The following is a 27,463-nucleotide window of genomic DNA, read 5'->3' as shown; positions in this document are numbered from 1 at the left end:
TATTGCTTCACTGAAGTTTGTGTGTGTGTGTGTGTGGGGGGGTTACAGTGCAAATGTGCAATATACATTTCGCCTCACATAAGGGTTATCTTAAAATGCTAGGATGGGGTTAAAGCACATATTAAATAAATGTAAATTAAAACATTTATGGTGATGTGTTTAGGCCAAATCTTAATATAAACTGCAGTCTGCAGATTTGCTAAATAGGCTCAACTGAAGAGGCTGTCAGCAACAGCTAAACCAAAGAATAAATGAAGCCAACTCATTGTTGCCTCATGTAACATAAAACCAGGGCTGGTGGCCCAGTCATACCAGCTAAATTGGTAATTTGTTTTTGTATGGCTCATTAACGTATCAAATTACAAGAGGAAGTATCCGTTTAGTCCAGAGATAAAGTGGCAATAATTAAAGTACCTAAAATCAAAAATGTGACAATTGCAATGCTATATGTTAATCAAAATATATGACTAGGGTGATTTTTATGAGCAATGTTAGTTGGTGTAGACAAAATAATACATATGCACAGTTATTGAGTTAGGCCTATTAGTTTAAAAGTTGCCTATAGGCCTACTTCAACATAATTTGGAAAACAATTTAAATATAATAGCCTAAAATCAGATCTTGAGTGGTCTTTCAGCAGGGCACGGGTTAAAATGGTTTGGAGAGGCAATTCGTTATTTGATTTATTCTGTCTCCCTGGTGCAATGTTTTTCCCATTTCCCTGCGGTGCGATGCGCACAGCTGCAGGCCCGGCGTTGAGGCACGGCCAGTGTGTGATTGTGTTTGTGTGATAGCTTTGTGCCAAGGGCAGGGGAGGGCGACGGGGCCCAGACTGAGCGGCGCCTCGGCACACCTGGGGAAGTTCAGGTTAAATAGCTCCACATTCCTCAACACACAGCTGATTGAAACATTAACAAACAGTAATCCACGAGCCAGGCCACAGATGGGCCGGGAACGCTGCCAAGAGAGAGACTCTTGCTCTCTGTTATAGATTCCCACACAGTACAGTAGTTATAAGCCTGCCTGCTATTAATATACACTACGCCTTTTTTTTTCCCCCTTCTTTTTTTTTAAAAGAAAGAAACCTAGGCTATACAGTCTTTGGGTTCAACTCGAGAGAAGCAGCATAATATTGAAAAGCAGAAACTTCGCATGTCATACACAATTATTTAACTGCTTCTTATTATTTTTATTCTTTTACTTTTTTTTTGCTATTCAATAACACTTATATGTCATCATTTACACATACATTTGACATATTCTGGTTGAGGCTATTGTGGTCTCCACAAGTAAAATAAGCTACTATGCATTTTATTAGGCTACTATTAAATCATGGTATAACGTCAAAAACATGTTTTACAATTCAGCATAGCTTATTATTTTGTCTCGTTAAGTACAAGTCAATTCGAATTGTTGTTGTAATTTAATGCTCTCTTGTGGCCGTTTAGAGAATTGCCATCGGCATCTACTACCGTCAACTCCATTGAACCATAAGGAGTAACGACACGAGTATAGACAAGAGCGCCACCCTCTGTCTAGGTCATTCGACATGTCTACTCTTGCAGTCAATAGTGTTGGTCGGATCCAGAAATTATGATTCTGTCGTCAGTCTCCGTTTTCGCCCCTGTCCGTCCTTTGCTTAAGTCCGTCCCACTGACTGGACCGATCATGGGACCGATACGTGTGAACTGTGCATAGTGCACGCCTGTGTGGGGCTGCCCGCGACTGCCCCGCATGCAGGTCTTTTTTTCTTTTTTTTGGGCAAATAGCCTAATTGTGATATTATACTCCTACAGATTGTTCAAACATCACGCTAATTATATGCTGTATAATTCAGGACACGCGATAACTCTTGGTAGAAGTTGGTACTATAGGTAGTATGGCCTTAAGAGCCATACTATTAAGAGTATGGCCTTAATAGCCTAAGACCAGATGACATCATGACAGCATGTGATATTTGGTAAGAATTTCTTAAACCTAGAATTACAAGACATAACTTTAAAGTCCCAATCCAGGTCACATACAGTAGGCTACATAAGTTTATATTCACATTCTTTTAGTTTAATTTTATAATAGTTTGGAACCTAATTACCCCATCACACTGTATACAAGCATGACCAATAAACAACCCTACGTATGGAAGCATAAAGCTGATAAAATATAGCAATACAATTTAAAAATTGTGACGTGAGGGACGCCTACTGTGGCTGCCACGATTGCAGATTCACTGCCACTATAGGCTATGTAGTTACGAGACATGAATGCAGTGGTTATTGTATAAAACGAACCCAGTCACAAGATGTTTGTATTGGCCACATGTGAGTGTCTCATGTTGTCATTTAGAGCTCCAAACGAACATCCTCAAAAATAATTTGCCATCTAATAGGGTTAGTCCCCTGTCAAGAGTTGAAGTCAGTGTCCAACCATTTGTTCATTTACATTTTTTATCTCAGCCTGGAACTTTTAAGTAGCCTATTGAATACAGAACCAACAAAAGGACATTCTGGAGACAAAAGTGTTTAAATAGAAATTTGTATTTACATCAATATCAACATCAAGAGAAGAAACAAAAATCATCTGTAATATACATCCTATCCTGTAAAATGAATGATCTCCAGCCTTACTGCTTTTCTTTTGCACTTCATTTTGTGTCCAGATTTAGTTAACTTCAGGAAAATGAAGTTATTTCCTGAAAAATATAAAAGGGATTGATTGATATGTAAAAAAGGAAAAAAAAAGAATTTCATCCCATTGGTATTCGTCATTCACAGCCAAAATCCATAATTCTTCCAGATGTAGGACTTCTTACTACGTGGTTGGAGTTGACAGTCCTCAGAACAGCACAGATAGCTTCCCACTGCCCCCCACCCCCCATATGATATGTACCCATTTACCAGTGGCATAATATAATGTATGTAATAATATAAAATGTACACCAGCGATCTCAGAAACTATACAAAGATGTGGAAAAATATCTTTGGATTGTGCATGTTTTAAAAAGGTAGATTTCTCAGTGAATTGAGAAGAACAGTCAAAGGAAAATAGAGGAAGGGTAAAAAATACACTCCACAGCAACAGTTTGGTAGAGGAGGCAGAACGCTGTCAGGAACAGACCTGGTGGAGTAGCCAGGAACGATGTGTTCCCATCCTCGTGGTACTGCAGACGCATACACACACTGCACATACACACTGCACCAACCACGCTCCAGCTCTCTCACTCACACACGCACATCGCTGCAATGAATAAAATCCTCCATTATATTGAGGCTGTCCTGGCAGAGTTCACTTCTACAATCTATCAATATATGATAATACGAAAGCTCCAGCCTTCTTTCTATCCATCGGATACTTGTCGGTAATAAAAGTGTCTGATGAAAAACCATGGCTGTTATATTTTTTGGGGGAGAGAAAAAAAAGTGTTTGAATTTACCAAACAAAAACCCAAGCGCCTGCTAATATTTGTAATGGTTAAACGAAATAACTGCAAATCACCCAAAGCGGCATTGACCTATGAGCAAATACAATTTATACTCTGTGCAATAAAATGGGTCTATAAAAAGCATGGCCGATATATTTTGTAACATATTTACAATTCATATTCACAGAGGACATTTGTGACATCTAATACTGCAGTACCATTTCTTTGCTTGTGACAGGGATTATGTTGCTCAGGTTCAGCCTAAAAAGTTAGAGGCAAGAGTTATTGCTCCAATCTGCATAACGTAGAAACAACCTGTGTGCTTATAGCTTCCATTGACTTCTGTCAAAAATGAGGCGCATCCGAAAGGCTAAGAAGTGAAAGTGAAACCCATTGGTGTGAAGGCATTAAATCTCTAATAAGGCTGTAATATTTAAGAAATATTGCAACAATCCTTTTCCTTATAGAAGCCTCCAGGTAAAGTGCAGCCACAGCCAGTTGTACCGTAGTCCCAATCTGCTTGCAGCCACGTGGCTGAACACTGCCTGACAGTTCCATGTTGCTCATGCACAGATTCATACATGTGCACAGACATTGACAGGATCTTCTATTAGTGCAGGGGTCAGAGGTCAGGCTAGTTAGTGAATCTGAGGAGGGGAAGGCATCTCTTTATTTGGCCCATGGTCTCCGAAAAAAGCAGTCTGTTAGGTTGTCCCTGTGGTGTGACTCAGGTCTACTACTAGAGGTCTGGGATGGAGGGTGTGTGTGTGTGTGTGTGTGTGTGTGTGAGTGTGTGGGGCAGGCACCCAGCTTGTCTTCTGCCTCACACTGCTCCGCCACAGCTGGAAGACTCTGGAAGATTCTACTGCCCTCTTCATAAGGACTCTTACTGCCGTCAGTGATCCTCCTCAGCAATATTTCTGCAATGACAAAAAGATATGTATGGAAGAATATTTTACAGTTTAACAATAGACTTTATTGTACAAAATTATATCAGTGCATTTTAATTGTAAATGTCACTGTAAAGTTAATAATTATAAATCGGAACTATAAATAAATATCAAACAAATTTCTACAAGCATCATTTTCTGCGATAATATTCTGTAAAAAGAAGATAAGCGCATTTCGGATAACATACGGATACAGTATATCTGTGATAACGAGTATACAGTCTATTTAAGACAACATATACACATCCCTGTGCCCACCAAACACTTTCTTTTCAGATAATTTAACAATGCTAGTCTAACAGTGTGACCCCAACTGAAAGAGTTTATAGCGATTGAAATAGGTTTATAGATTTCTGGCACACGCACTTTGAGTAGAAAAAAAGACAACAATTAATCAAATAACTCAAACAAATGACAATAGAATCCATCAAACAAATGACAATAGAATTCAATGCTCAGAAGAGGATTATAACGTGATGTCAAATCTATCACTGCCCCTGTCCTCGTTATGTACCTGATCAGGTCCCATGGGCATTCGGCCCATTCCCATGGAGTTCATGCCCATTTGGCCCTGCATCGGTCCTGCTCCCGGCCCACTGCCTGGCCCGGGACCACCCATGGAGTTGTTCATCATCATAGATCCAAACTGGCCCTGGTTGCCCTGCTGGGGGAACTGCTGCTGGGGGTAGGCACTGGACAAAAAAAAAAAAAAAAAGAAATACATTAGATATATCCACAAGGAAATATGAAGTTATATACACACTAGTACAGTGTTTACCCACCTTTTTTGGTTCTCATATACACAAGATGGCAAGTTTTATTTAACAAAAATATTTTTTATATAATTATATATTTTATTTCCTGACCTACCAAATGCGAATACAATTGCTTTCATCACGTCACGCATGATCAATAAAGTGCATGCAGTGTCAGAAAGTCACTTTCTGACGTCACTGACTCACTGCATGCTAGTGTCTGTGTTGTGTGTGTGCCCGTGTTGCTCGCAATCTGGACACGGTGAATCACACATGTTTGTTCACGGCAGTCAGGCAAGAAAGACTTCCTAAAGTTTCCATAAAGTTCACTTGAAAGTTACGTTTGAGAAACGTATGACAACGTATGACAACAGCGAACGTTATGAAACATGAAGGCCCTGGCTACTGCTTCTCTCTCTTGTGTCGTCTCACTCGTCGACATGAGTTTCGCTGTATGTCGGCGATTTGTAAGCCCATCACTGCCGCTTTTGCAACACAGTGTGGGCTTGTAGGTCAGCTTAAAAGACAACAGCAAAAAGCAGGCTGGAACGCACAGGCAAGCAGTGTTTTTTTGTATACAGTACGTGCCAGGAGAGTAGGTGATCTCATGTAAACAAAGCCACACATTAGCATTTCTATGGCCGAGGGTCGTTAGGCTGGTGGGGATGGGCAACAACAACCGCAGGCAGCCCAGTATCTATTGCTATCGGGGGAGGGTCGGGGTTACTTTTCTTCCCGGGAATAAAAACGTCTGGGTTCCGAGGCTACTTTTGTTCAAATCAAACGGCACACCTGGCCATTTCAAACGGCACACAGGTTGGGAATCACTGCACTAGTCCATACCATGTTAATGGTGTGTGTGTTGTCTCGACGTGCATAGCCATCCGAAGCTAATGTGAGTAGCCTTTCCACTAGATCGAATAAAACACATTTATACAACTGAATAAACGTAGATACGTATTTTGGCACTGTCGCTTCCCGACAAATAATAACTGGGAAAAAATGAAAATAAATGATGAGTAGACTAAACAAACAGTACAGAGGCTAAAGGTTTTCTGACCCGTGGTTAGATCGCAAATTAGGCGACGCTGTGCTAATGACAGACCGAAAATTAAGGCCCGGCCCTACCTGGGCCCTCATCAAACCCTGTACAAGAGATTCAAGAGATGTCCCTGCTACCATACTGTATGGAGCTTACCTGTTATGACATTCCATATGTTGATCTCCTCATCATCAAACCCTGTACACTCAAGGCATGCTCCTTATATGTCCAGTACAGAATTCATTCCATGTTGATCTAACACCCCATGCCAAAGCACCAGCTGCCGTCAATGAGGCGTCTTACTGGTTTGTAACGGTCATATCTTTGAGATTCCATTCTGATCGGCTACGATTAGCTTTTTCAGATTTACGGGAGGTGCTCATTTGGCGTGCAATTTTGCATGCAGTTAGCCAGAAGGCCCTGCCGCCGAACTACCCCTCAACTTACTTGTTGCGTGGCATGCCACCCTGTGGCATGCCCTGTGGCCAACCCTTCATCTCAGCAGACTGGTACATAGGTCCTGCCTGGGGATTGCCCGCCATCATGGCATTCTGAGGAGGGCCTCCCATTCGCCCAGGTATCATGTTGCCTGGTGGGCTGCCTGGACCAATGAATGATGACTCCCCCTGCTGGTTCATGCCTGCATGTGCACAAAGAACAGTCTTAAGCACTGTAGCATGGGATGAATAATTCACATGGAAATTGTACAGTGCATTCTAAGGTACATTAATATTATGAAATATAAAGATTTAATCAATCAATTAAAACACCAAAGAGGAAATATGCCATATGTTCAGACAGTCTGAGAGGTGCTCACTGGAGGCTGTTAGTATATAGTATAGTATATATGCCTAAAGTACATGAGAAAGAAAGTGGTGTCTTACCATAATTGCCCCCATAGTGTTGTCCAGGCTGGTTCATTGGGGGACCACCCATGGGGTTATCCATGCCCGCTGGAGCTGTGACATTAGGAGGTGGGCTGAAGCCTCCAGCTGGCCCTTGGCCTTGCTGCTGCTGCTGCTGCTGCTGCTGTTGTTGTTGTTGTTGCTGTTGTTGCTGTTGCTGCATCAACATCATCATTCGCTGTCTTCTTAGCTGCATAGTCATCATTTCCCTGCTGCGCTGAGCAATCATCTGTGCATTCAGGAAACCAGGCTATGGAGGAATATGAGCAGTTCACAGATCAGCTAGGCTACTTGGTAAAAAAACATTTGACCTGTGAGACATTCAGCCTATTCTCTTTTACAGATCTGCTTGCAAAGGAGGTTTAACTGTAGAATAAACGTTAATGTATTTACATCTGCTTTTACTCAAGAGTGTTGAGTGGATGTGTATTGCATCAGGGTGAGGTGACTACATACCTGACCCATGCCAGGTTGCTGCATGCCAGGTTGCTGCATGCCAGGTTGCATGCCAGGCTGCATGCCAGGCTGCATGCCAGGTTGCATGCCAGGCTGCATGCCAGGCTGCATGCCAGGCTGCATGCCAGGCTGCATGCCTGGGCGCATGGCAGGGTTTCCTCCAGGGGCAGATTCCATCTTCATGCCCTGTCGAGTCTGGTTCATAAACTACAAGATAAATATACCAGGTTTAATTTGACATTTGTACTGGTGTATTCCAAACGAGCATAATTTACATTGATTCTAAAATGTCTTCTAAAAACCGTATGTTGCAGTGGTGCTCAAACGTTTTCATGTCAAGGACCACCCATAATGTACATATTTGGTCGCAGACCACCATCTAAAAATATTTTGTTCCAGGGAGCACCAAAAGCAAAAATGTTAGTTCAAATCTTTGCTTAAAAGAAAATATATTATCAAAGATTTGCACAAATTGTCACAAAAAAAAAGGGAAAAAAAAAAGATATACAAGCTTGGATTCTGTGATCACTCACCTGCTGCCCTTGTAGTCTCTGTTGTAACTGCAGTCGGAGGGGCTTGGTGGCATTCATCATGCGTGGTCTCATCATGTTGGCACGGGGGTTACCCATGCCGGCAATACCTGGGAAGCCTCCCGGCTGGCCCATCTGGTTCATCATAGGGTTGAAGCCGGCAGGAGACTGGCCCTGCATTGGGCTGCCGCTGTAGTTGGCCTGCATACCCATGGTGGAGCCACCGGGGGGGCCAGGGTAGCCCTGGCCATACATGGGTTTCTGGTCCATGACCATGGAGGAGTCGGGCCCTGGAAAGGGTTCTGATGGTTGACCCTGACTCTGCTGTTGGCCCTCAGGTCCCGGACTCTGTGGGGTTGAAAGAGTCATGATTTGGAGTTCAGTTTTATAGTGAAAATGCTCTTGTATTACAATTCCTAAATGGATATGCTTTTCTGAAATGTCTTCCATTATCAATGCATACAAGACTACAAGTACCCATTTGCTTACCCATACTATAGAACTATATACTTATACTGTATATCATAGCATCAGTTTTGTCCATTACCTGGCTGACAAGGTCAGCGATGCCCAGAGCTCTGTCGATTTCCTCCAGAGCGATGACATCGGTGTTGTTGAGCAGAGAGTCCAGTTGGTCCAACAGTGCACGCTCGTCACTCTGGCCCTCGCTGGTGGACGGCGGCACCAGGAGCTCATCTAGGGGGTTCCCAAACTGGCCCCTGGAACAAACACATGTTATTCATCTAGGGGGTTCGCAAACTGGCCCCTGGAACAAACACATGTTATTCATCTAGGGGGTTCCCAAACTGGCCCCTGGAACAAACACATGTTAGGAACACATCTAGGGGGTTCCCAAACTGGCCCCTGGAACAAACACATGTTAGGAGCTCATTTAGGGGGTTCCCAAACTGGCCCCTGGAACAAACGCATGTTAGCTCATCTAGGCGGTTCCCAAACTGGCCCCTGGAACAAACATGTGAATGACAAAGAAACTAAATGACAGCAAAACTGAGAAAAAAACCCCCCAACAACAAAAAAGTGAATAAGGGAGGACACGTGTGTTGCAAGGACTCATTATGAATCACTAATCGTAAATGCTGAGGGGTGCAGATAGTTGGGACTACATGGCATGCATACAAAGTATCTAGACTAACAACATGACTACATCTAGTCTCTGATGCATACAGAGCAGTCTGGGAAGGGGCTGTTTGGAATGTTGCATGCATAACAGTCCATTGTGTTCACCTGTTGGTGTTATTCTGTGGTCTGTCCATTCCTATGGCAGAGTCTGGCCAGGAGGGGGACTGGGGTGGGGGACCTTGTCCTCCATAGGGACTCATGCTCATATTAGCTTCATTGGGACCTACAGAGATGGCAAAACGTATATAATTCAGGAGGAGATAGACATACAACAAAGAAAACATCAAGCATAGAATGATTAATGCTAATGACATGTAGACATGGGTTACATTGTAGAACTGGTGTTGATGTGGCAGGCCTGTAATAATGTCTTATCAACAAACTGCTAATAAAGATCGTGTAATTACATCAAACTCAAACACCCGTCGGCTTTGCAAACGTTTGGGGACATTGACTTACATTCATTAATCATTGTCAATCCAATATGAACACAACTGTAAAGGCCTAATGTTATTATGACTGCAGTAAAGCCACTTTAGGAACACTGTTGTCTCCAAACTATATCAGAAATATATCAGAACACACACTTGTATTACTACACTTTTTATGATGGTTTTTGGCTTTTCTGGGAGAGAGAGACGGGGAGTGACACGCAGCAAAGGTAGTCAGACCCACGACTCGCTGTCAGAGCCTATGTGGTATATGCCTTAACCACTAGGCCAATGTTTGTCATACTACACTATTTTAGGATGGCAATTTTATTCATGCCATTCTTCATACATATAACCCTAAACCCGAAAATAGACGATCTACAAGCTCGTAAGAATGCGGTGTGCGCCATTTATGGTGTGCGACACCAGTATGCAATGAAGTATACTAAAACCTAAACTATATAAATTAGTGGTGCACGATAAAATCGGTAGCATATAGAAATCGGCCATAAAAATGCCATATTGGTATCGGATCGGTCTCTAAATAATCCAGATTATTTTCACAGATATTGATGACGCAAAAATGTGACTAATGACTGTCATTTTTGTTTTGTGTATTTCTCTTCTTTGGGCTTTTTTGCCTTTAATGATAGATTTTTACAGTAGACTGACAGGAAATGGGGAGAATGATGGGGGAGTGACACGCGGCAAATGCCGTCGGGATCTGGAGTCGAACCCACGCCATGCCGTCAGGCTGGCTTAGCAGCCTAGGTGCCAACCGTCCGGGCACCTAGGCTGAATCGGTCAGAATCAGTATCGGCAGATATGACCTTACAAATAATTGGAGATCGGATATAACTTCATAATCGTGCACCTCTAATATAAATGCTTGATCCTAAACCTGAACACATTTGAGGACCAGGAAAAGGGAAAATCTCTGAAATTCTACTGTAGTTTTGGCCCTCACAAGTACAGTAGCACCAGTACACACACACACACACACACACACACGCACACGCACACGCACGCACACGCACACACACACACGTACCCATATCCAAGAGTTGCTGCTGCAGCATGGACCTGCTGTTGGCAGGCACACTGTTGGAGCGGTTCATCATGGGTCCTCCCATCATTCCAGGACGGGCCATACCAGGGTGCCCCGGTGCTCCCACAGGGCTGGCACTGGCAGTTGACCTGGGCATTCCCCACTCTCCTGCCCCCGTCATGGGAGGACGTTGGGGCATTCCCATGCCTCGACCCATACCTCCTTCACAACAAACAGATAACTTGTCGTCAGTTGTCATTCATCTGGCCCACTTGGCACTAGTCAGACTAAGGTGGCAAAAATGATGACACTAATATGATGATTTTCAACATTACTAGTTGTTGTAGGGCCTTTAGCAGCCATAACTCTAAGCAGTCTCCTGTGTCTCTCTGAAATGCTGCTGTTATGTGGAAAAGTTGATCCACTGGGATCAAATCCAACCCTTACTTCCCGTTTTTTCACCGCTGCTTGTTCAGTTTATGGCAAAATTGTGGTAACCACCCTAAAGTCCTGCCACAACACCCTCCCTTATCTTTACTGTATAGTGTTTACTAAACAATGCCTAAACATAACTTATAAACTGAATTAATAAAATGTAACTAAATGTAATGCCTGTCCATGGAATGCAATCATGGGAATAATAGAAATAGAGAGAAAGGCCGAAAAAGACAAAAGGTGTATGCTCTCTGTGAATATAGATTATATATATATATATATATCTTAAAACATTTTATGACTGCTATAAACAATGAACTAAAATGCCTATACTGCCATTTGAGAAAGGTCATAGGAGATCTAATGCAGTTTCAGTTTGTTTATTTTGGACAGTGGTGAATAAACAGTTCCAGGCATGCTGAGAGGAAGTTAATGAGTCAGTTACTTGTGGCGCCACCCCGTGGTGGACAAACGCCCATGCCTCCAGGGAATCCGTTAGCCATGGCTCCGGTACGGATGGGAGTGTCCATGTTCTCATGCTTGACCAGGGTAGGACAGGGGACATTCCTCCTGCCAGCCAGCCCTCCTCCTACTGCTCCGACGACTCCTTCTCCGCTGAGGGGCTTGGAATCCACAGAGAGGGCCCTCTGGTAGGGCCCTCGCTGACCGGCTGCCATGGGGCCTCTCTCTCCATCTGTAGTTCACACAAAGTTAGGTTACAGTCCAACACATACCGTGGTTTGTTTCATTTAGGAGGAAGGCCCTGGATGCAGGCCTTTTCAGTACGGTGGGGAAATCAACTTATAGTTGTGTTTTAATGCATTTTAAAAAGGAAGGAAATATGCAATTCCATGATTTATTAACTGCACATTTACTGAATTAGAAAAATGTGATCATGTTTTAATGATTTTGGAAACAATGTAAAGTAAAACAATCAATAAACCAGCAAAAACTAAAACTAAGCAATACTATAAAGGGCTCAGAAACACCCACCACAACAAGAAGGTCAAGCATTTGGTTTTGACTTTACCATGTAAACTGTCAGGAATATTCCCCTGTTTGTTTGCTCTTTCTTTTGCAGCTCTTGAGTCTGGTTCAGGGTAGAAGGCAGAGTTGTTCCTGGGCCCTCCAAGAATAGTCTCTAGGGTCTCCAACTGTAAGAAGATGCAAACATCATGAGGAAAGCATGCATCTACAAATGTTCAAACTATACAGGTACAACATTTACAGCTATCTCTTGTTGGACAATTATGCATACCTCATCGGTCGGCTCAGTCTTGACCTTGCTGTCCATCGAGTGAGCGTCAGAGCTAGTGACCCCTGACCCCTGGGCTCCCCCCCTGCCCTCCTGCTCCTCTAGTTTGGGCTTGATGTTGCCACCTTCTTTGGAGTCATCCTTGTTAAGGAGGTAGTGAAGGAGGGCGTGGGTCTTCTCCTTCTTGGGACTGTGCTGCTCCTGCTTCACATCCAACCCCCTGGACGACCCTGGCGCCGTGGTCACAGACTCGACCCCTCCAGTCTCCAGGGAGGTCTTACCTGTAGCCTCGGCCGTGATACGGGCCACCTCATCAGGAGTGTTCCCGTTCTGCAGGAGTTTGTGGAGGATCTTGTGCTTCTCTTGCAGGGACTGGTTGCTGAAATGGCCCACCCCTCCGGAGGAAGACACTGCCCCCAGACCCTGCTGGCCCAATCCGACTGTGGAGGAAGACGGGCTTGTGACCCCGGGACCGTCACCCTCCTTGGCCTCAGAGGTGGATCCGGTACCGGAGCTCGGGGCGGGGTTTGGTGGCACCAGGTCGTCTGTAGGGGAGGTGAGGAGCTGAAGAAGCTTCTTGTGACCCTTTGTGTCGGGGCCCCGTCGACTGGGCTCTAACCCGGCAGGACCCGCCTCTCGGCTGTCCTGGCTGTCCAGCTTTTCGGGGGGAACATCGGTGGATGTGGTATGCGGGTGCTGCTGCTCCCCTCCACCTCCCAGCGAACCACCTGGACTCTTAGAGTCAGAATGGGCCGGGGTGCCCATTTTACAGAGTCCTCCTGGAGCCTGGCCCTGGCTGCTAGAGTTTACACTGGGAGAGTTGTCTGGTTTGTGGGGGTGAGGAGAGCTGAGGGGGGAGGGCATCGGGTTGCCCACTCCCTCACTGATGGCCTGGAGGGCGTTCAGGGAGCTGCTGGAGAAGGTCGCTCCTCCTCCACCTCCAGAGCCACCCGGGTGACCAGAGCTCATGGGAGAGTTCAAACCTGCAAAAAACACAAGCATAAACTTAGTGCAGTCCATAGCTATACCAGCATCTTAGTATCTAAAGAGAGGTTTCACATCTGTGTCATACCTCCAGGTGAAAAGGGACCGGAGCCCATCTTGGGGCTCCCCCGGACTCTGGGAGAGCCCATGACATTGTGTTGGCCGCCATTCATCCCTTGACTGGCTTGTGGGGGGCTGGTCATTCCCATGCCGTATCCCCCTCCTCCGCCTCCGTGGAACTGACCCATCTGCTGGTGTGGATGCTGCTGGTGGTGCATGCCGTGGTGTTGGTGGCCCATTTGGTTCATCTGACCCATGGACCCCATTTGGTTCCCGGAGTTCATTGGATGCATGGAGCCCATTGGATTCATCTGATTCATCTGGCCCATGTTATTCATCTGATGCATGGAGTTCATCTGATGCATGGGGTTCATCTGGTTCATTGCATTCATTCGGTTGCCCCCTGAGCCATGGTATGGAGGCGCACCTCGCTGTGGCATGTTGCCCTGTTCGGCCATGCCGTAGGCCCTGTTCATGCCCATACCCCTTCCTGGGCCCGCGCTCATCTGGGGGTTAGGATTGTTCGCGACCATTGCTTGAGGCCTCATGCCGCCACCCTGGTTGTTCCGGTAACCGTTCTGCTCCCTGGGGGAACAAAAGGAATGCTCCAAGATGTAATACATTCCAAGGAAAACAACAAACTCACCATTTCCAGCCAAAAGGACAAATAACAAAATGTTTTACAATCAATGTGTTCAAATATTCTGTGTTGAGTGGCCTCGAACCTTTGGAGCAGGTGTGTGGACAGGAAGGTAGGCGGTTCGCTGGAGTTGGGGTTCCTGCAGAGGTCACTCCTTGTCTGGGCTGTTACCGGGGTGCCATCGGCCATCGAGAAGCGATAAAGAGGTGTCTCAGAGTGACCATGGATGAAAGCTGGAACAGAGACAAGTACATCACTTAACATTGTGAACTAAATATAAGGAGTATTGTAAAAAATAAGGTGACGTTGTTGATTGAAGTTTGACTATGTTTAGTGAGGTAATAATACTGTAGGGTTTGCTGTGGCAGAGGGGGTTAAAAGTGGGCATACCGTCATGGTAGTGGCGCTTGTATGACCAGGGCTGTCCCTCACTGCGATGGAGAAACATCTGCATGCAACGCCTCACCAGGTCCTCCCAGCCCGGGCACATAGTGGTGTGGAGGGTGTTCTGCTGTTCAATCTCAATGAGTTTACCTGGAAAGTGGCAGATATGACAATGAAGCTCTACATGGCAGCTGCCGATTGTAAACAAGTTTTATTGCTAGTTACAAGGAATACTGAAACAGGTTGTGCAGCTCAGTTTGTGTATGTCTATGCAAATCACTGCAGATTGTACATTAAATACATTAAGCTTTAGGCTACATCTAAAGCCCAAACCACACCAATGGGTCGCCATGCAACACCTTGCAACTAAGTGGTTGTGAGTAGACCCATGTAGATGCATGTAGTTGTAAGGTACCACTGAATTGAACCAATTGAATCACTTTGGCTTTGACTTGGGTCAACTGGGGTCGACATGCAACAGGACATATCACACCGCTGGGACGAACACTAAAACCGTTTTGTTGCGACTGTCAACCCATTGGTGTGGTTTGGGTAGAGACAGAGTCATCTGGAATAATGTTGCTTGACAAAAGATTTAACCAGGCCATTGTGCTGAATATACGTTATATGAATATGTTCTGTAGATAACCACTCAAACCCTCAGCTCTACAGAGCGTCGCAGTCCCGCCCGCCTACCAGGGCCCAGGAAATGATTTCCCGTTCATTTTCCTCATAGACATTTCATAAAGTATTTATTTAAAGACAACTCTTGTCGTAACAAATCATGACAACAAACAATTTTTTTTGGGCCGAACAAATAATTAGAAAGAAGAAAAGAACGGCAGGTTACAACACTTTTTTTGTTGTTTTACTTCTTTGTAATTATTGTTTTGGTCCAAAATAGTGTTTGTTGTCATGCGTTGTCACAACTCGAGTTGGCTTTGTCCGCGGTGTATCCGTCTTTAAATAAAAACTTTTTGAAATGTCTATGGGAAAAATGCATTGGGAATCATTTCCTGGGCCTGGCGTCGTCATGAAAGGTGGCGGGACTGCGACGGTCTATACTAGTGACTTTTCGGTTTTCGTTCTACATTCAATTTCTTGGCTGAAAATAGGCGTGGCGGGCTGGGACTATGTATGGAAAAGCAACATAATATTGATGTTCATGATAAATGCTTACCAGAGAGTTCATGGCGGGTGCTGAACCTTTAATAATAATAAATAATAATAAATGCTTACCAGAGAGTTCATGGCGGGTGCTGAACCTTTCCGTCCTTTCTACTGCGGTGATGCGACGTGCCACACAGATCATGCATGACTGCAAGTCTGGAGAAACCACAAAAACAAAACATTATGATTATATTTTAGACTGGAAAGCTTAGGAAATAAATGTATATTTTATAAAATAAAGTGCATTGCATAATAATAAAGACATATGCTGTCTGTATCTTTGTACTACATGTGCCTTCAGCACATGGCCTATGGTCAATAAAAGATATTCATCTCCTACCTTCTCCCTCTTCCATCATGGCTCGGGGCTGAGTCAGGGCGAAACACTGCATGGTCTCATAGCGCCCTTCCTGCGTGGGCCCGTGAATCTGACCATGACTAAACTTCACCAGCATACGACAGTTGAACGTATGGCTCTTCTGCCTGGGTGCCTCTCCACCCCATGAGCCGCCATTTGCTGCTGGTTGACAAATATGGGAAGATACAAGTGTTACGTTTCATAATGAAGGGGGAGAGGGAGAGCGCGGCTTACATGTAAAGGCCCATTTATACTTGAAATTCAAATTGACATTAAATATTGGAGTACGGACGGAGAAGACCCGTCCATACTCTGCTTTCATTTCATCCGTCTTTCTGCACGTTGTCTGAAAGCTTGTGGAGGTTTCAGTGTATATACCAGGTAGATACCTGGTACCACAAAACCTCCTCCACGGTTGCCATGTTTGTGTCAAAGAGAACGGGGATCAATGTCACCTAGTTGCACAGGAAGTGTTACAAGGGAATTGTACAGGTTGGTAGATAATGTTGCCCTATCCTGCCCTCTAGAGGCTGAAATGGGTGAACTTACATAATAAGAATGGTAAATGGTGCATTTATATTTACATGCATTACATTCGGCGGAAACCATGTAAGGTACCAACCAGCACATCAGGAGCAATTAGGGGTTCATGCTTCGACATGTAGACAGGAGAAGCCGGGATTCGAACCGCCGACCCATGGATCATTGGACGACCTGCTCTACTTCCTGAGCCACAGTCGCTCGAATGGATTAAAGTATGCGAGCAATGACTTTTGAACATATTATTATACATAAATTCTGAATGGGGATATTACTATATGAGAATGATGACTGTGTGCTCATGAATTGTGCTTTCAAGTCACCATTAACTCAGACTATGTGTTAATGTCATTCAGGGTTAGACATGCAATAAGGAATGCATTGCAGTAGGATTGTGTGTGTGTGTTGCTAATTAGACCGTATTGATCCCTCAGGGAAATTCCGTGTTCAGCTTCACCCAGCTGATTGCTGCTAAAGTGTTCAGATGGAGCGCAGGGGGAGGGCAGCGCAGAATAGGGGGTTAAGTGTCTTGTGTGTGTGTGTGTGTGTGTGTGTGTGTGTGTGTGTACACATGTCTCACCATTGGTCTTGGGCAGGTTCTTGTGGAACTCTTCCCGGTCGTCCTCATGGAGGATGTTGTAAACGCTGGTGTTGATCAGCTCTTCCTGTTTGTACTGCAGGTACTGAGTCACATTATCGGACACAAACACAATGCTGGCCTCTCTGTTCACTACGAACAGAAAGCCATCCAGAGCCTGAAGGGGACAGAAAGGGGCGAGAGTTATTGATGTACATATTTCAATTACACACAGGCCACTCGATCACTGGCTGACCCCTTGATCCCCCAGAGAGCCCTCTAAACTTGGCCTACATGTGAGTGACACTGCCAATTATGCATTGGTCAAATATTTATGTAAGTTGCAGCCAATTGGCCTTTTGGCCACTGGTGAGTGTCCCCCGGGCTGACCTGGAGAAGCAGTGGTCCCAGATGGTCCTTGTCGATGACTCCCTGGCCGGTGGACGACACATCCGCCTTCTGAACGTCATCGTCATTATACGAGTTCTTGCCTGGGGCGGGAGAACACACAGACACATTGTGTCAACTACAGGAGGGTGTTATGTGTCACGCATGTATTAGTACTTTACTGTGGTGAATTTACAGCAATGAAAGTGCCTGAGAGGGTGACACTTTGCTGTGAACCATTTGTACAGCAAGACAGCGGTAGGTTGTGATCCATGATATATTTCCGTGTTAACTTAACTGATACATTTAGGGGACAGGAGGGGTAATGAGCTGAGATGAAACAAGCAACAAGAAAATGAACAGCATAAATTAAGAATATAAATTAAAATAATCCTGGAAGTAGATCTGGCAGGAATGTCATCTTGTTCACCAGTAGGACTCTTGACTAACAACAATCATTCCATTGGGATAATTTAGTCTAATACGGTGGTTTTCAACCCTTTTCATATCAAGGCCCATTATTTTGTTCTGAATTTGAGCCACCATTTGACGACATTTAGCCTTTCAGATGCGAAACTAAAGTGTACATGTACATGTCCATGTCCTAAACTAAAGTGTACATGTACATGTCCATGTCCTAAACTAAAGTGTACATGTACATGTCCATGCTGCATTGATGTTGGTACTGCGTGAATCCATCTATCCGAGCATAGACATGGTAACGCACCGCCTGCCACTGATTGGCCTATATCGACACTGCCGGCCTTACCAGACTTTCCTCCGCTGGACAGTCTGACGAGAAATAATACACGTACAATACAAGAGAACGACAGCTTGGTGACGCTCCAGAATGCAGCCTTGTAACTTTTATTTTTGTAGAAGGGGCAAACTATATTGTTTATGCCGTTTGCTTTGATGGAATAATTGATTGAACACGTATGCCGTAATATGATTTTATTTGTGTTCTAAATAAAGTGTTTGTGTTGATTATTGTGTAATTTATTTGTATGTGTAAACTTATTGTACTGTAAAAAGGTCTCTTTTCCCTTCATCTTTATCGTGTATTAATCTAATTATGTCAACTAATACTATTATACTAAACACTTTACTTAGAACACACCCAAATAAAATCATACTGTAGTACAACATACGTGTTCAATCACTTATTCAAAGCACACGGCATAAACATTAGTTTGCCTCTTCTACAAAAATAAAAACTTACAAGTTAGTTCTCTTGTATTATTTAATTACCACCGTCCACGGAGTAACCTCGCATCTCGGAGGACAGTCAACACGGGCAGTGTCGGTAGGCCAATCAGAGGCAGGCGGGGCGTTACCATGTCTATGCTCGGATGTAGAATAGATTCACGCGTTGGTACCATAGGAGAGATAACAGGCAAGCGTTGATCAAAATAACAATTCTTCTACAGTCTATAATTCTGTAGAAAGATGTTTACCAATAATGTAACTCTTGAGTGTAAAATGAAATCGAATGGACCCGTAACGGGTCCATTTGGTTTCATTTTACGTTCTCAAGAGTTAAAGATCTATATTTGGTGACCAACTCTCCCATCATTTAGCTGGGGACCACCTGGAACCCCCTCAAGGACCACTGGTTGAAAACCACTGGTCTAATAGAAAGCTTCAATACTCTTTCTTGCATTATGTTCTGAGGTTGACCGACTGGAACCCATCACGGAGCATAATGGAATAAATTACTGCCAGTGGCCACCTGGTGGCAGCATGAACCATAAGCTAAAACGAATCTACACAGCTGACACACGTTTCCATTTATCCATTTTGTGGCTGAAGCTTTGTCAGACACTGCTCTACATGACATGAGGTGGGAATTCTAGGCAACTGATAAGGGGGACATCAAACTGAATTATATTGCATTTCATTTGTTGGCATGTCAAAATGACAGATGGAGCCTGATAACAGAGGGAGGAACGGAAATTATGCAAGGGGGGGAAAAAACACAAAAAAACACCTAGAAAAAAGAAGGGAAGAAAAGGTTTGTGAAAAACAGAGCGCTGGTGAGAGAGAGAAGAGGAGAGAGAGAGAGGGGCCCTCCATCATTCCTCTTCTGTCACTATGGCAACCTGGCTCCACAACGCTGGGAGCAGTGGTAACCAGCTGTGACCCTCTGGGTAGATTCCAATATGATAGTGCTGCCTCTGTCTTCCTTCCCCACTTAACCTCACAGATCTCATCAGGGGCCAGCTAAACAAGGTGGGAGCAAATAGCCCTGTTACCTACCCAGAGTCATTTCAGATCCGCACAATTGACGGGGGGGAAAGGGCCTCGGGACGGGATGCAGAACACATTTCTACTGGGACTGGAATGGGATCCTGAGTGGCCAGTGTCATTCTTCTCTGAGAGCGAGGATAGCTCTGGCACTATTATGCTACTAGTGTCACTGGCAGCCTTGAGCCATCGTCACCACTGTGGCTGAGGCTCAATTACTGGTGACGGTGTTCATTTCCCCTGGTGATGCAAACAGCCAAACCTGGCTGGTTGAGGCCGCCTGGCCTTGAATCTGGCACACCATGCTATTATTTTGTCCTATTAAAAAGCTAGCTGGATAAGACTTTAAATTATTCATTATTTACTTACTCTCCCAAAGAAAAACATGACAATGTAATTTGATTGCAATGCACAGACCATATACAGTTTTGATGTTTAGCTTTGGTAATAACTGGGTACAAATATGGCCGCTGTTGTACCTTGCTCTTTGATTTGTCTGATCTGCCGTACAGTCTCCTTGAGGATGGCACACTTGTCAGGCTTGACGTTAAAGCTGTCGATGTTGGAGAGATTGGCAGAGATGAGCTCGGCCAGCTCCTCGATGTACTTGCTCTCCTGCTCTCTTCGTCTCTTGTCACACCTGCTGGGGCATCAGGGGTTGGGGGAGTTAGACATAGTGCTGCTATGACAACCACAACCCCAATCATCTGTTATAGCCTGCACGTAGCCAGGGCTCAGATGCTCCTAATGTTTGGCTTGTCGTTAGCGAGGGGCTTTTAAAAGAGGGATAGGGTACAACAGAGGAAAAAATATCTACACTTACTAGTTCATGCTGTGCGCATAAAAAGAAAATAATCACACCCGTGTGAAGTATACATGTCATCATACATCATCTCATTCTGGCCAATCACAATTTGCGTCCTCACGTTTGTCGTCAATGTTTGCGTTTACACATGTTTGTGTTTATACACTTTTTTCTTCAAGCTGGACATAGGATTTTATAACGGAAAAAAACAAAAGTAATAATAATAGTATGACCTTCTTGCTCAATTGATAATATTAAGTGATCATGTGTGCAGTTTGTGCATAAAGCTGCGGTATTCAGTGGGGACTATACAGGCTGGCTGCATGTCCTAGTGTGATGATGAGGTCAGTCAAATGCAAATAGCGATCTTTACAAAAACCTCACCTACACAAAAGTGCTTCACAAGAACAATGTTGGTGTGACACCCAACTGTGCCACTCCTTTGAGTCTCACTTTCACCAGGCACTTCCTGGTTGTGCTGAATGTCAATGCTGCATTAATTTATGACCAAAGGTGGTTCTGTGCCTATGATGACATCATGAAAATGGCGAGTTGTTGATTGACCTACGTTTGAGAGGACAATGGGACATACATACTGTACAGACATGCACTGTTCTAATGAACCACTGACAGCACTCGCCAGGCTGTGTCACTCACCCGAGGCCTGGTGTGTCGCAGGTGGACAGCTTGCGTTTCCGGTCGGAGCACAAGGGCTCCAATGAGTTCTCTCCTACTCCACTCATTCTCAGCGCATATTAGCACCTGTAGAGAAAAGCCCACGATTAATGTTTATGCAGGCACACGCGCACGCACAAAATGTTTATGTCCACATAATCAGAAGTACAGGAATACCTTGTACAAAGAACATAAACACTGCCAATGCAGTCAAACGATAGGAGAACAGACAGTTACAAAGTGCACAGACAGCAGAACACCGTTACATACAGTATAGTTGACATACATGTCGGACACAGCAGACATAAATCATGGGTAAAGGCCAACGCCTCCTCCAAATTGAGCGGCTTCCTATAATAATGGCTGATACCGAGCAGTACCTTGCTAGTCCCCCCCCCCCCCACACACACACACACACTGTTCTTGTGTGTAACATAAAATACTGTTAAGGATGGTATAGGGCTGGTCGATATTGTAAAAAATCAATTATCACAATATTTTTGCCTGTCGCCTGAATACCTCAATATCAATAATGTGAAGTCAAATGGCATATAATAATTATTACAATACCTATTAATATATCTCAGACATGCAGAAATTCCAGAAAACGACTGGATTAAAGAAGATCAACAGACACCTCAAAGCTACTCTGTATTAATAACGCATTTGATTCCTGGGAAGATTCTTCCCAGGACAGATTTGTGAAGGAAGACTAGCTGGTTAGTGCAGAAGCCCTTGGTTTCTGTGCAGCGCCTGATGGGAGGGAAATCTCATCTGTTCCACTGTGAGGAGCGACTGATGATGATGTAGTGATTTGGAGCCTCGGGGGAGATGGGTCATCCTGCGTTCAGCCAGCCAGCCCGCCTGGCCACTAGAGCTGCTACCGGCTGGCTGAATGGTGCCACTACAACAGCAGAAACACACACGAGTTCCCAGAGCACATACATGCTCAGGCATGTAGAGGCACGGTATGGGCAAGGAGATATTCACTAGTAAACCTGTACCATTACAAGCAAGAATAAAAAGCGCTGCTAGAGGTTTTCGAGCCTAGAAACAACTCGGGCGTCACGGCAGGCTGTATTCCATCAGCTAGAAGGAGTTCTGCCTTTTCCGCATTCTTCTGTACTTGGCATTCTCCATAGTAAGCTACATCCGTTCTTTCTTCCAGTAGGTTGCGACTGCTATCCAACCACCCCTCCCCCCATCTCTCTCTCTCTCTCTCTCTGGGTGTAGCAGTGCTGGGCCGGGGACCCTGCCCTTGTTTTCCTGCTCTGGCCTTGCCCTGTGACTGACCCCCTCAGGGTTCACGCGAGAGGAAAACCTCTAAGGTCACTGCTCCTTCCAATTCCCACCCAGAAATGCATTATATACAGTCACACACACGACTGGTGTGGATTGTGCACAAATGGACTTCATCATTGTGCACAAATGGACTTCATCAATCCAATGCACGTTATCTACATGTACTGTACATATGTATGCATCTAAAGGCATGTGCATGCAGCCGCGCACACACATTTGTAGAATGAGTTCATGGTAGAATGGAAAAAAGCAGGACAGATGAGTCGTTATGCAACTCCGACTGCACAACTGCAGGTTGAAACGTGCCTCCTACTACTACTACTACTACTACTACTACAACACAGCAAAATCATTTAACTCGAGTGTAAAATGGACCCTCAGTCAGAGTGAAATTATTACTCGAGCTGAAAATACAGTAACCACTACAATATTGTCAGCTCAAGACTAAAAAAATTTGGTGTCCACGGACCACAATTTATATAAACAATATATTATGAATTAACCACTTCAGCCCTATATATATATATATTAGATCTACTATTTTCATTATTTATTAAACATTTTAATTTTTTTTAAAGAGAAAAAGAAAAAGCTCAGGAAAAGTCTAATCAATTTACCCACGGCTCATAAAAAAATACTAATGGGTCTGTGACCCAAAAATGGGTCCTGCCCCATTGTTTGGGAAACACCGTACCAAGTCTCAGACACGCGCCGCGCGCCATAAATCTATGCTGCATGCTCCCTGTCCGTTTACCTTTCAGCACCTCTCTCTCTAAAGCCTGATTTATACGTAGGCCGTACGATGGTGTGCTGCAACGAAAATAGCCGAGCTCACGACGCAAACGCCTCACTTCTATTTTCGGAGAGCGACACCATGGTACGAGTACAAGTAGTATAAATCTGACTGCCCCCTTCTGACTTAATCTCTCCCCCTCTCCAGTCTACCGCACTCCACTCTCCCTTCCCTTTCTTTCTTCCTTCCTTCCTTCCTGGTTTGTGGCCTACGGCTCACCTCTGCAGCAATGGAGCAAGATGACATCAGCCTTCAGTCAGGCCCACATCCTGAACCACACAAACAGCAGAGCTCCGAGGAGCCGCTCCGACCGAGGCCTTTTTGAAAAGGTGGAATTGGAAATGTAACAGCAGGGTCGAACTTCTTCTGCCCAATGGGAAAGCCATCTGTATTCATAGCGAACATTATGATCTACAAGCTCAGTAGCTCACAACGCATTGCTCCGACACATTGAGAGCTTGAAGATGTGCCATTTTGGCAAATTTGGTACATTTAAAATAAAATGCCATGCTCAAAATAGGGATGCCAAGTGGTTAAAATATATTTTTTAGGACTATAGAACAGAATTTGCCTAGAGGGAAATTAATATGCACAGGAGTACATTAACCCATTCTGAACGGGAACCCGTTTTGGTGTCAGCATCATGTCATGCTTTAGCTTTTGAAAAATAGCAGATCTACAAGCTCATAGCGCGCCACCGAGTGGCGCGCTACGAGCTTGTAGGTCTGCTATTTTTTGAAAAATCGAAGAACGACTGGCATTTTTAGAATCTGATCTCAGGTCAGAATGGCTTAATCAGACCAGTGTGTGTCCAGTGGAAACCTCGTATGAATCTGATCTCAGGTCAGAATGGGTTAAAAGAAAAATGCACTAGTAATACATTTGCTATAATAATGTGTGGTTGTCACAATATTCCACACACACCTGGACTGCCTCTGCACACCGTTTGGGAACCATGACTGTTGTACACTATGGAAAGGAATGAGAAAGCCTCCAAGCTATGGCAAATAAGCTTCAAAACCAGAAACATTATTTGTCCTGCATGATGAAGAGATATATCTCTGGTCAAAAGGATTACAATTGTGTGCTCACTACTAGTGTTTTAACGTTTTTAGTTGAGCAGATAAGACGAAACCAATCGTCGTGCGAAGTAGAGTGAGAAACTCTGAGAAGCAGTGCACCTTGCCACAGATGAGTCACAACAGGTCTGACTCTGACTTTATGCAAATGTGCCTGAATCTATCACTTCTGACAATGTGAAACTTGCCCAAAGATAATATGATATGTGCTATTCAAACCACGCACAGTTCCACGCACAGCTGCTAGACAATTAAATTAGTATTAAATATTGCTGGTTGATAAAAAATAAAATGGCATTAACCTATGAAGAAGCTGTCTGGTGCACGCACGCGTGTGTGTGTGTGTGTCCCACATATCATGTTAAAGTAAAAAAATTAAAAAGACTCACCTTTGCCAGTCCAAGCATAATCCAGCTCCATCCAGAGTCTGTATGGAATTAATGGTCAAGCAAGCATATCCTGAAAGAGAAAAATGGACATAATCTTAACTGTGCAATTCTTAGTATGAATCTCTCTCACACACACACACACACACACACACACACACACACACACACACACACACACACTGTATTTCCCATTCCAAGTGCGTTTGTCATAATTTTATGTAACGTCATTTCAAAGCCACCTCAGGTACATTGTTTAACTATTTTCAACAACTGGATAATATATTATTGGTGGGTAGCTCTCGTTGAGCCGGTCATTTTGAACGTAGCTCTCAAGTAAACATCACACCCGTGTGAACTGAGTGGTGCATCTCTCTCTCTCTCTCTCGCTCTCATTAGCAGGCACCATTGCAGCACTATTCCTCTCCGTTTCTGGCACCCCCTACTGGTACCCTATAGTCATATACTCGTGCTCATGGCCACATAGGCGGGTGGGTTACACAGACATTGCTGGTTGTTTGCTGGTTGTAGGAGTGGTTGCACCCCTGGTATAGACATTGTGTGTGTGCGTGTATGCACACGTGGAGGGTGGGCGTCAAAACGTAACATGCCCATATCAAATAGAGACCACTTAAAAACTTAGTATATATTCCCTTTCCTTTCCAATTGCCCCACTTTGAAAACCTAAAGCCTTGTGACCTCCCATTATTCATCTTGTTAGTAGTGACTAACATTTCTTAGATCCAACTAGTTTTATTAGACGGAAATGCAAAACAGTACCGGTGACCAGTATTGTAACATAGACATTATCCAAAGAACTATCTATGTTTGATGATGACACTGCTACACTTCCTGTGAGAAACAATATTTTCCTCTTCCATTTTGTGGTTTAACCTTAGTAATTAATGGGAATAAAGTGATTTCTAGAATTGCACAGGAAGCGACTGCAGATAGCATCCTGTTTGCGTCCTCCTTCAGACTGTCCCACTGCATCATCACTTCCCCTTCCTGGAAATGTGGCCATCCATCCACCCTATTTACATATTCTCTTTATGCTGCCTGCTCACTGCCTTTCTGCTTCCTGCACACACCTTGTACCGTTGCTGTTAGGTAGTAGAGCATTTACAGTACTGCTTAGTTGATTGTCTTAAGTTATTGACTAAATCTTCACGCCTCTCTATTAATCTGCCAATACAGTGATGTGAACGAAAGTGTAGGTGATTTGATTCAAACATTGTCATGTCCTGACCCCAAAGTTGGGTTATTTATTTATTTTACTTACTAGCACTACTAAGTTATTCAAGTACTACTAGTAGGGCTGTGTATTAGCAAGAATTTGGTGAAATTATATGCATCATGTTACAGGTCAGGGTTGCATTCCGAATTTCGATATATTGTGATATTGTAAGCAAGGCAATTTTATTTAATTTTAGGAAAACTAATAGTACAAACCATGGAAGGAGCGATTCTTAAAAAAAACACTCCTATGAAGTGAGCGGTGCCTTTCATCATGATGATGATGTCAACGTCATCATACATCAGCCAATCAAATCATCACATTGCGTGCTCAAACACATCTACACAGCGTGTAGGTGTGTACACACCATTGAGTACTACCCGTCGTTAGTATACAAGTATCCAATGCGGTAACCGTGGGCACTGGCCTACTCCGGAACGACTGGGAGGGAATGAAGACCCCACCCATTTTTGCAATACCAGTTGTGCTTGTCAGAATATCCCCAGAATAGGTTCTTAGAGTACACAGTGCAGCATCCACTACCATATGACCAATCGCTCATGCCGTCAAGAATTGCTGATGTTGTGCTGATGGAACAGGAGCATGGCGAATGGAGCTGGTGCACGCTATCACTTACACTGTTGACACAGCACAAACAACAAACATGATGCAAAGAAGCTCAGCCAATCAGTGTGAAAGTGAGGGGTCAAGTTGGCCAATCAGGTAAGCCGAACACTTCTGTGGGACCTCCACAGACTTGATGACAGACCGATTCAAACACCAATGTTGTTCTTGAGCATGTTGGTCCGCCCAAATTCTGCACTTTACCCCCCCCGGGTCATATAGGAGACAGTGTCTCACACACACCACGTTTGAGGTCAGTCAACTGTCGGTCTGATTTATACTTCGTAGAATGACTGCGTCATGCACTGAACATAGCCAATCTACAAGCTAACAATGCATGGCATCCAACGGGTAGTGCGGAACACCATCATACGACAGAGCATAAATTAGGCATGTTGCACTGCCGTGTTGTTGTTAGCTTGTAGATCTGAAATATAGATGTGGTGTCACTACGTGACGCGTTGTTAGGAGAGGTGCAAGTTGGGAATGCATGCCCCACCGGACTATGCAATACTTATAATGAAAAAGTTCATTATTTGCCATAAAGTAATACAAATAAATAAACTTTAATATATTTTAGATTCATTACACAACAACTGAAATAATTCAAGCCTTTTATTGTTTTAATATTGATGATCATGGCGTACAGCTCATGAAAATCAAAAAATCCTATCTCAGTGAATTAGAATATTTTACGAGACCACTAAAAAAAATGATTTTTTTTAAACGAGAAATGTTGACCATTTGAAAAGTATATTAATGTATGCAGTTACTACTTTGTCTGAGCTACTTTTGATCAAATCATTTCATCAATGGGGCGTGGCATGGAGGTGATCAGCCTGTGGTACTG

General features: G+C 44.0%; 1 protein-coding gene across 5 annotated transcripts in view; it reads right to left on the bottom strand.

Annotated features, from left to right (window-relative positions):
• Positions 1-2,516: 2,516 nt before the first annotated feature.
• ncoa3 (nuclear receptor coactivator 3) overlaps positions 2,517-27,463 on the bottom strand; it is a 40,108-nt gene continuing 15,161 nt past the window's right edge. For 2 of the 5 annotated variants that reach the window (XM_080786579.1, XM_080786580.1), the window contains exons 2-23: positions 24,756-24,825; positions 21,175-21,279; positions 20,192-20,355; positions 17,469-17,569; positions 17,082-17,256; positions 15,944-16,123; positions 15,673-15,759; positions 14,440-14,583; positions 14,135-14,282; positions 13,438-13,994; positions 12,369-13,348; positions 12,141-12,264; positions 11,556-11,804; positions 10,679-10,897; positions 9,302-9,419; positions 8,604-8,775; positions 8,060-8,404; positions 7,527-7,733; positions 7,050-7,320; positions 6,613-6,805; positions 4,883-5,060; positions 2,517-4,338 (exon numbers count right to left, since the gene is read on the bottom strand). In XM_080786579.1, the coding sequence (XP_080642705.1) occupies positions 4,327-4,338; positions 4,883-5,060; positions 6,613-6,805; positions 7,050-7,320; positions 7,527-7,733; positions 8,060-8,404; positions 8,604-8,775; positions 9,302-9,419; positions 10,679-10,897; positions 11,556-11,804; positions 12,141-12,264; positions 12,369-13,348; positions 13,438-13,994; positions 14,135-14,282; positions 14,440-14,583; positions 15,673-15,759; positions 15,944-16,123; positions 17,082-17,256; positions 17,469-17,569; positions 20,192-20,355; positions 21,175-21,260 (4,710 nt within the window). In that variant the 5' untranslated portion in view covers positions 21,261-21,279; positions 24,756-24,825 and the 3' untranslated portion in view covers positions 2,517-4,326. The remainder of the gene's footprint in view (positions 4,339-4,882; positions 5,061-6,612; positions 6,806-7,049; positions 7,321-7,526; positions 7,734-8,059; positions 8,405-8,603; positions 8,776-9,301; positions 9,420-10,678; positions 10,898-11,555; positions 11,805-12,140; positions 12,265-12,368; positions 13,349-13,437; positions 13,995-14,134; positions 14,283-14,439; positions 14,584-15,672; positions 15,760-15,943; positions 16,124-17,081; positions 17,257-17,468; positions 17,570-20,191; positions 20,356-21,174; positions 21,280-24,755; positions 24,826-27,463) is intronic. The other 3 variants (XM_080786582.1, XM_080786583.1, XM_080786581.1) reach the window with 3 other exon arrangements.

The sequence above is a fragment of the Protomyctophum bolini genome (assembly GCF_963924005.1).
Source record: "Protomyctophum bolini genome assembly, chromosome: 2".
In the NCBI taxonomy this organism is placed as follows: domain Eukaryota; kingdom Metazoa; phylum Chordata; class Actinopteri; order Myctophiformes; family Myctophidae; genus Protomyctophum; species Protomyctophum bolini.
The sequence above is the reverse complement of the archived record's forward strand: the minus strand, read 5'-3'. Positions and strand labels throughout refer to the sequence as shown.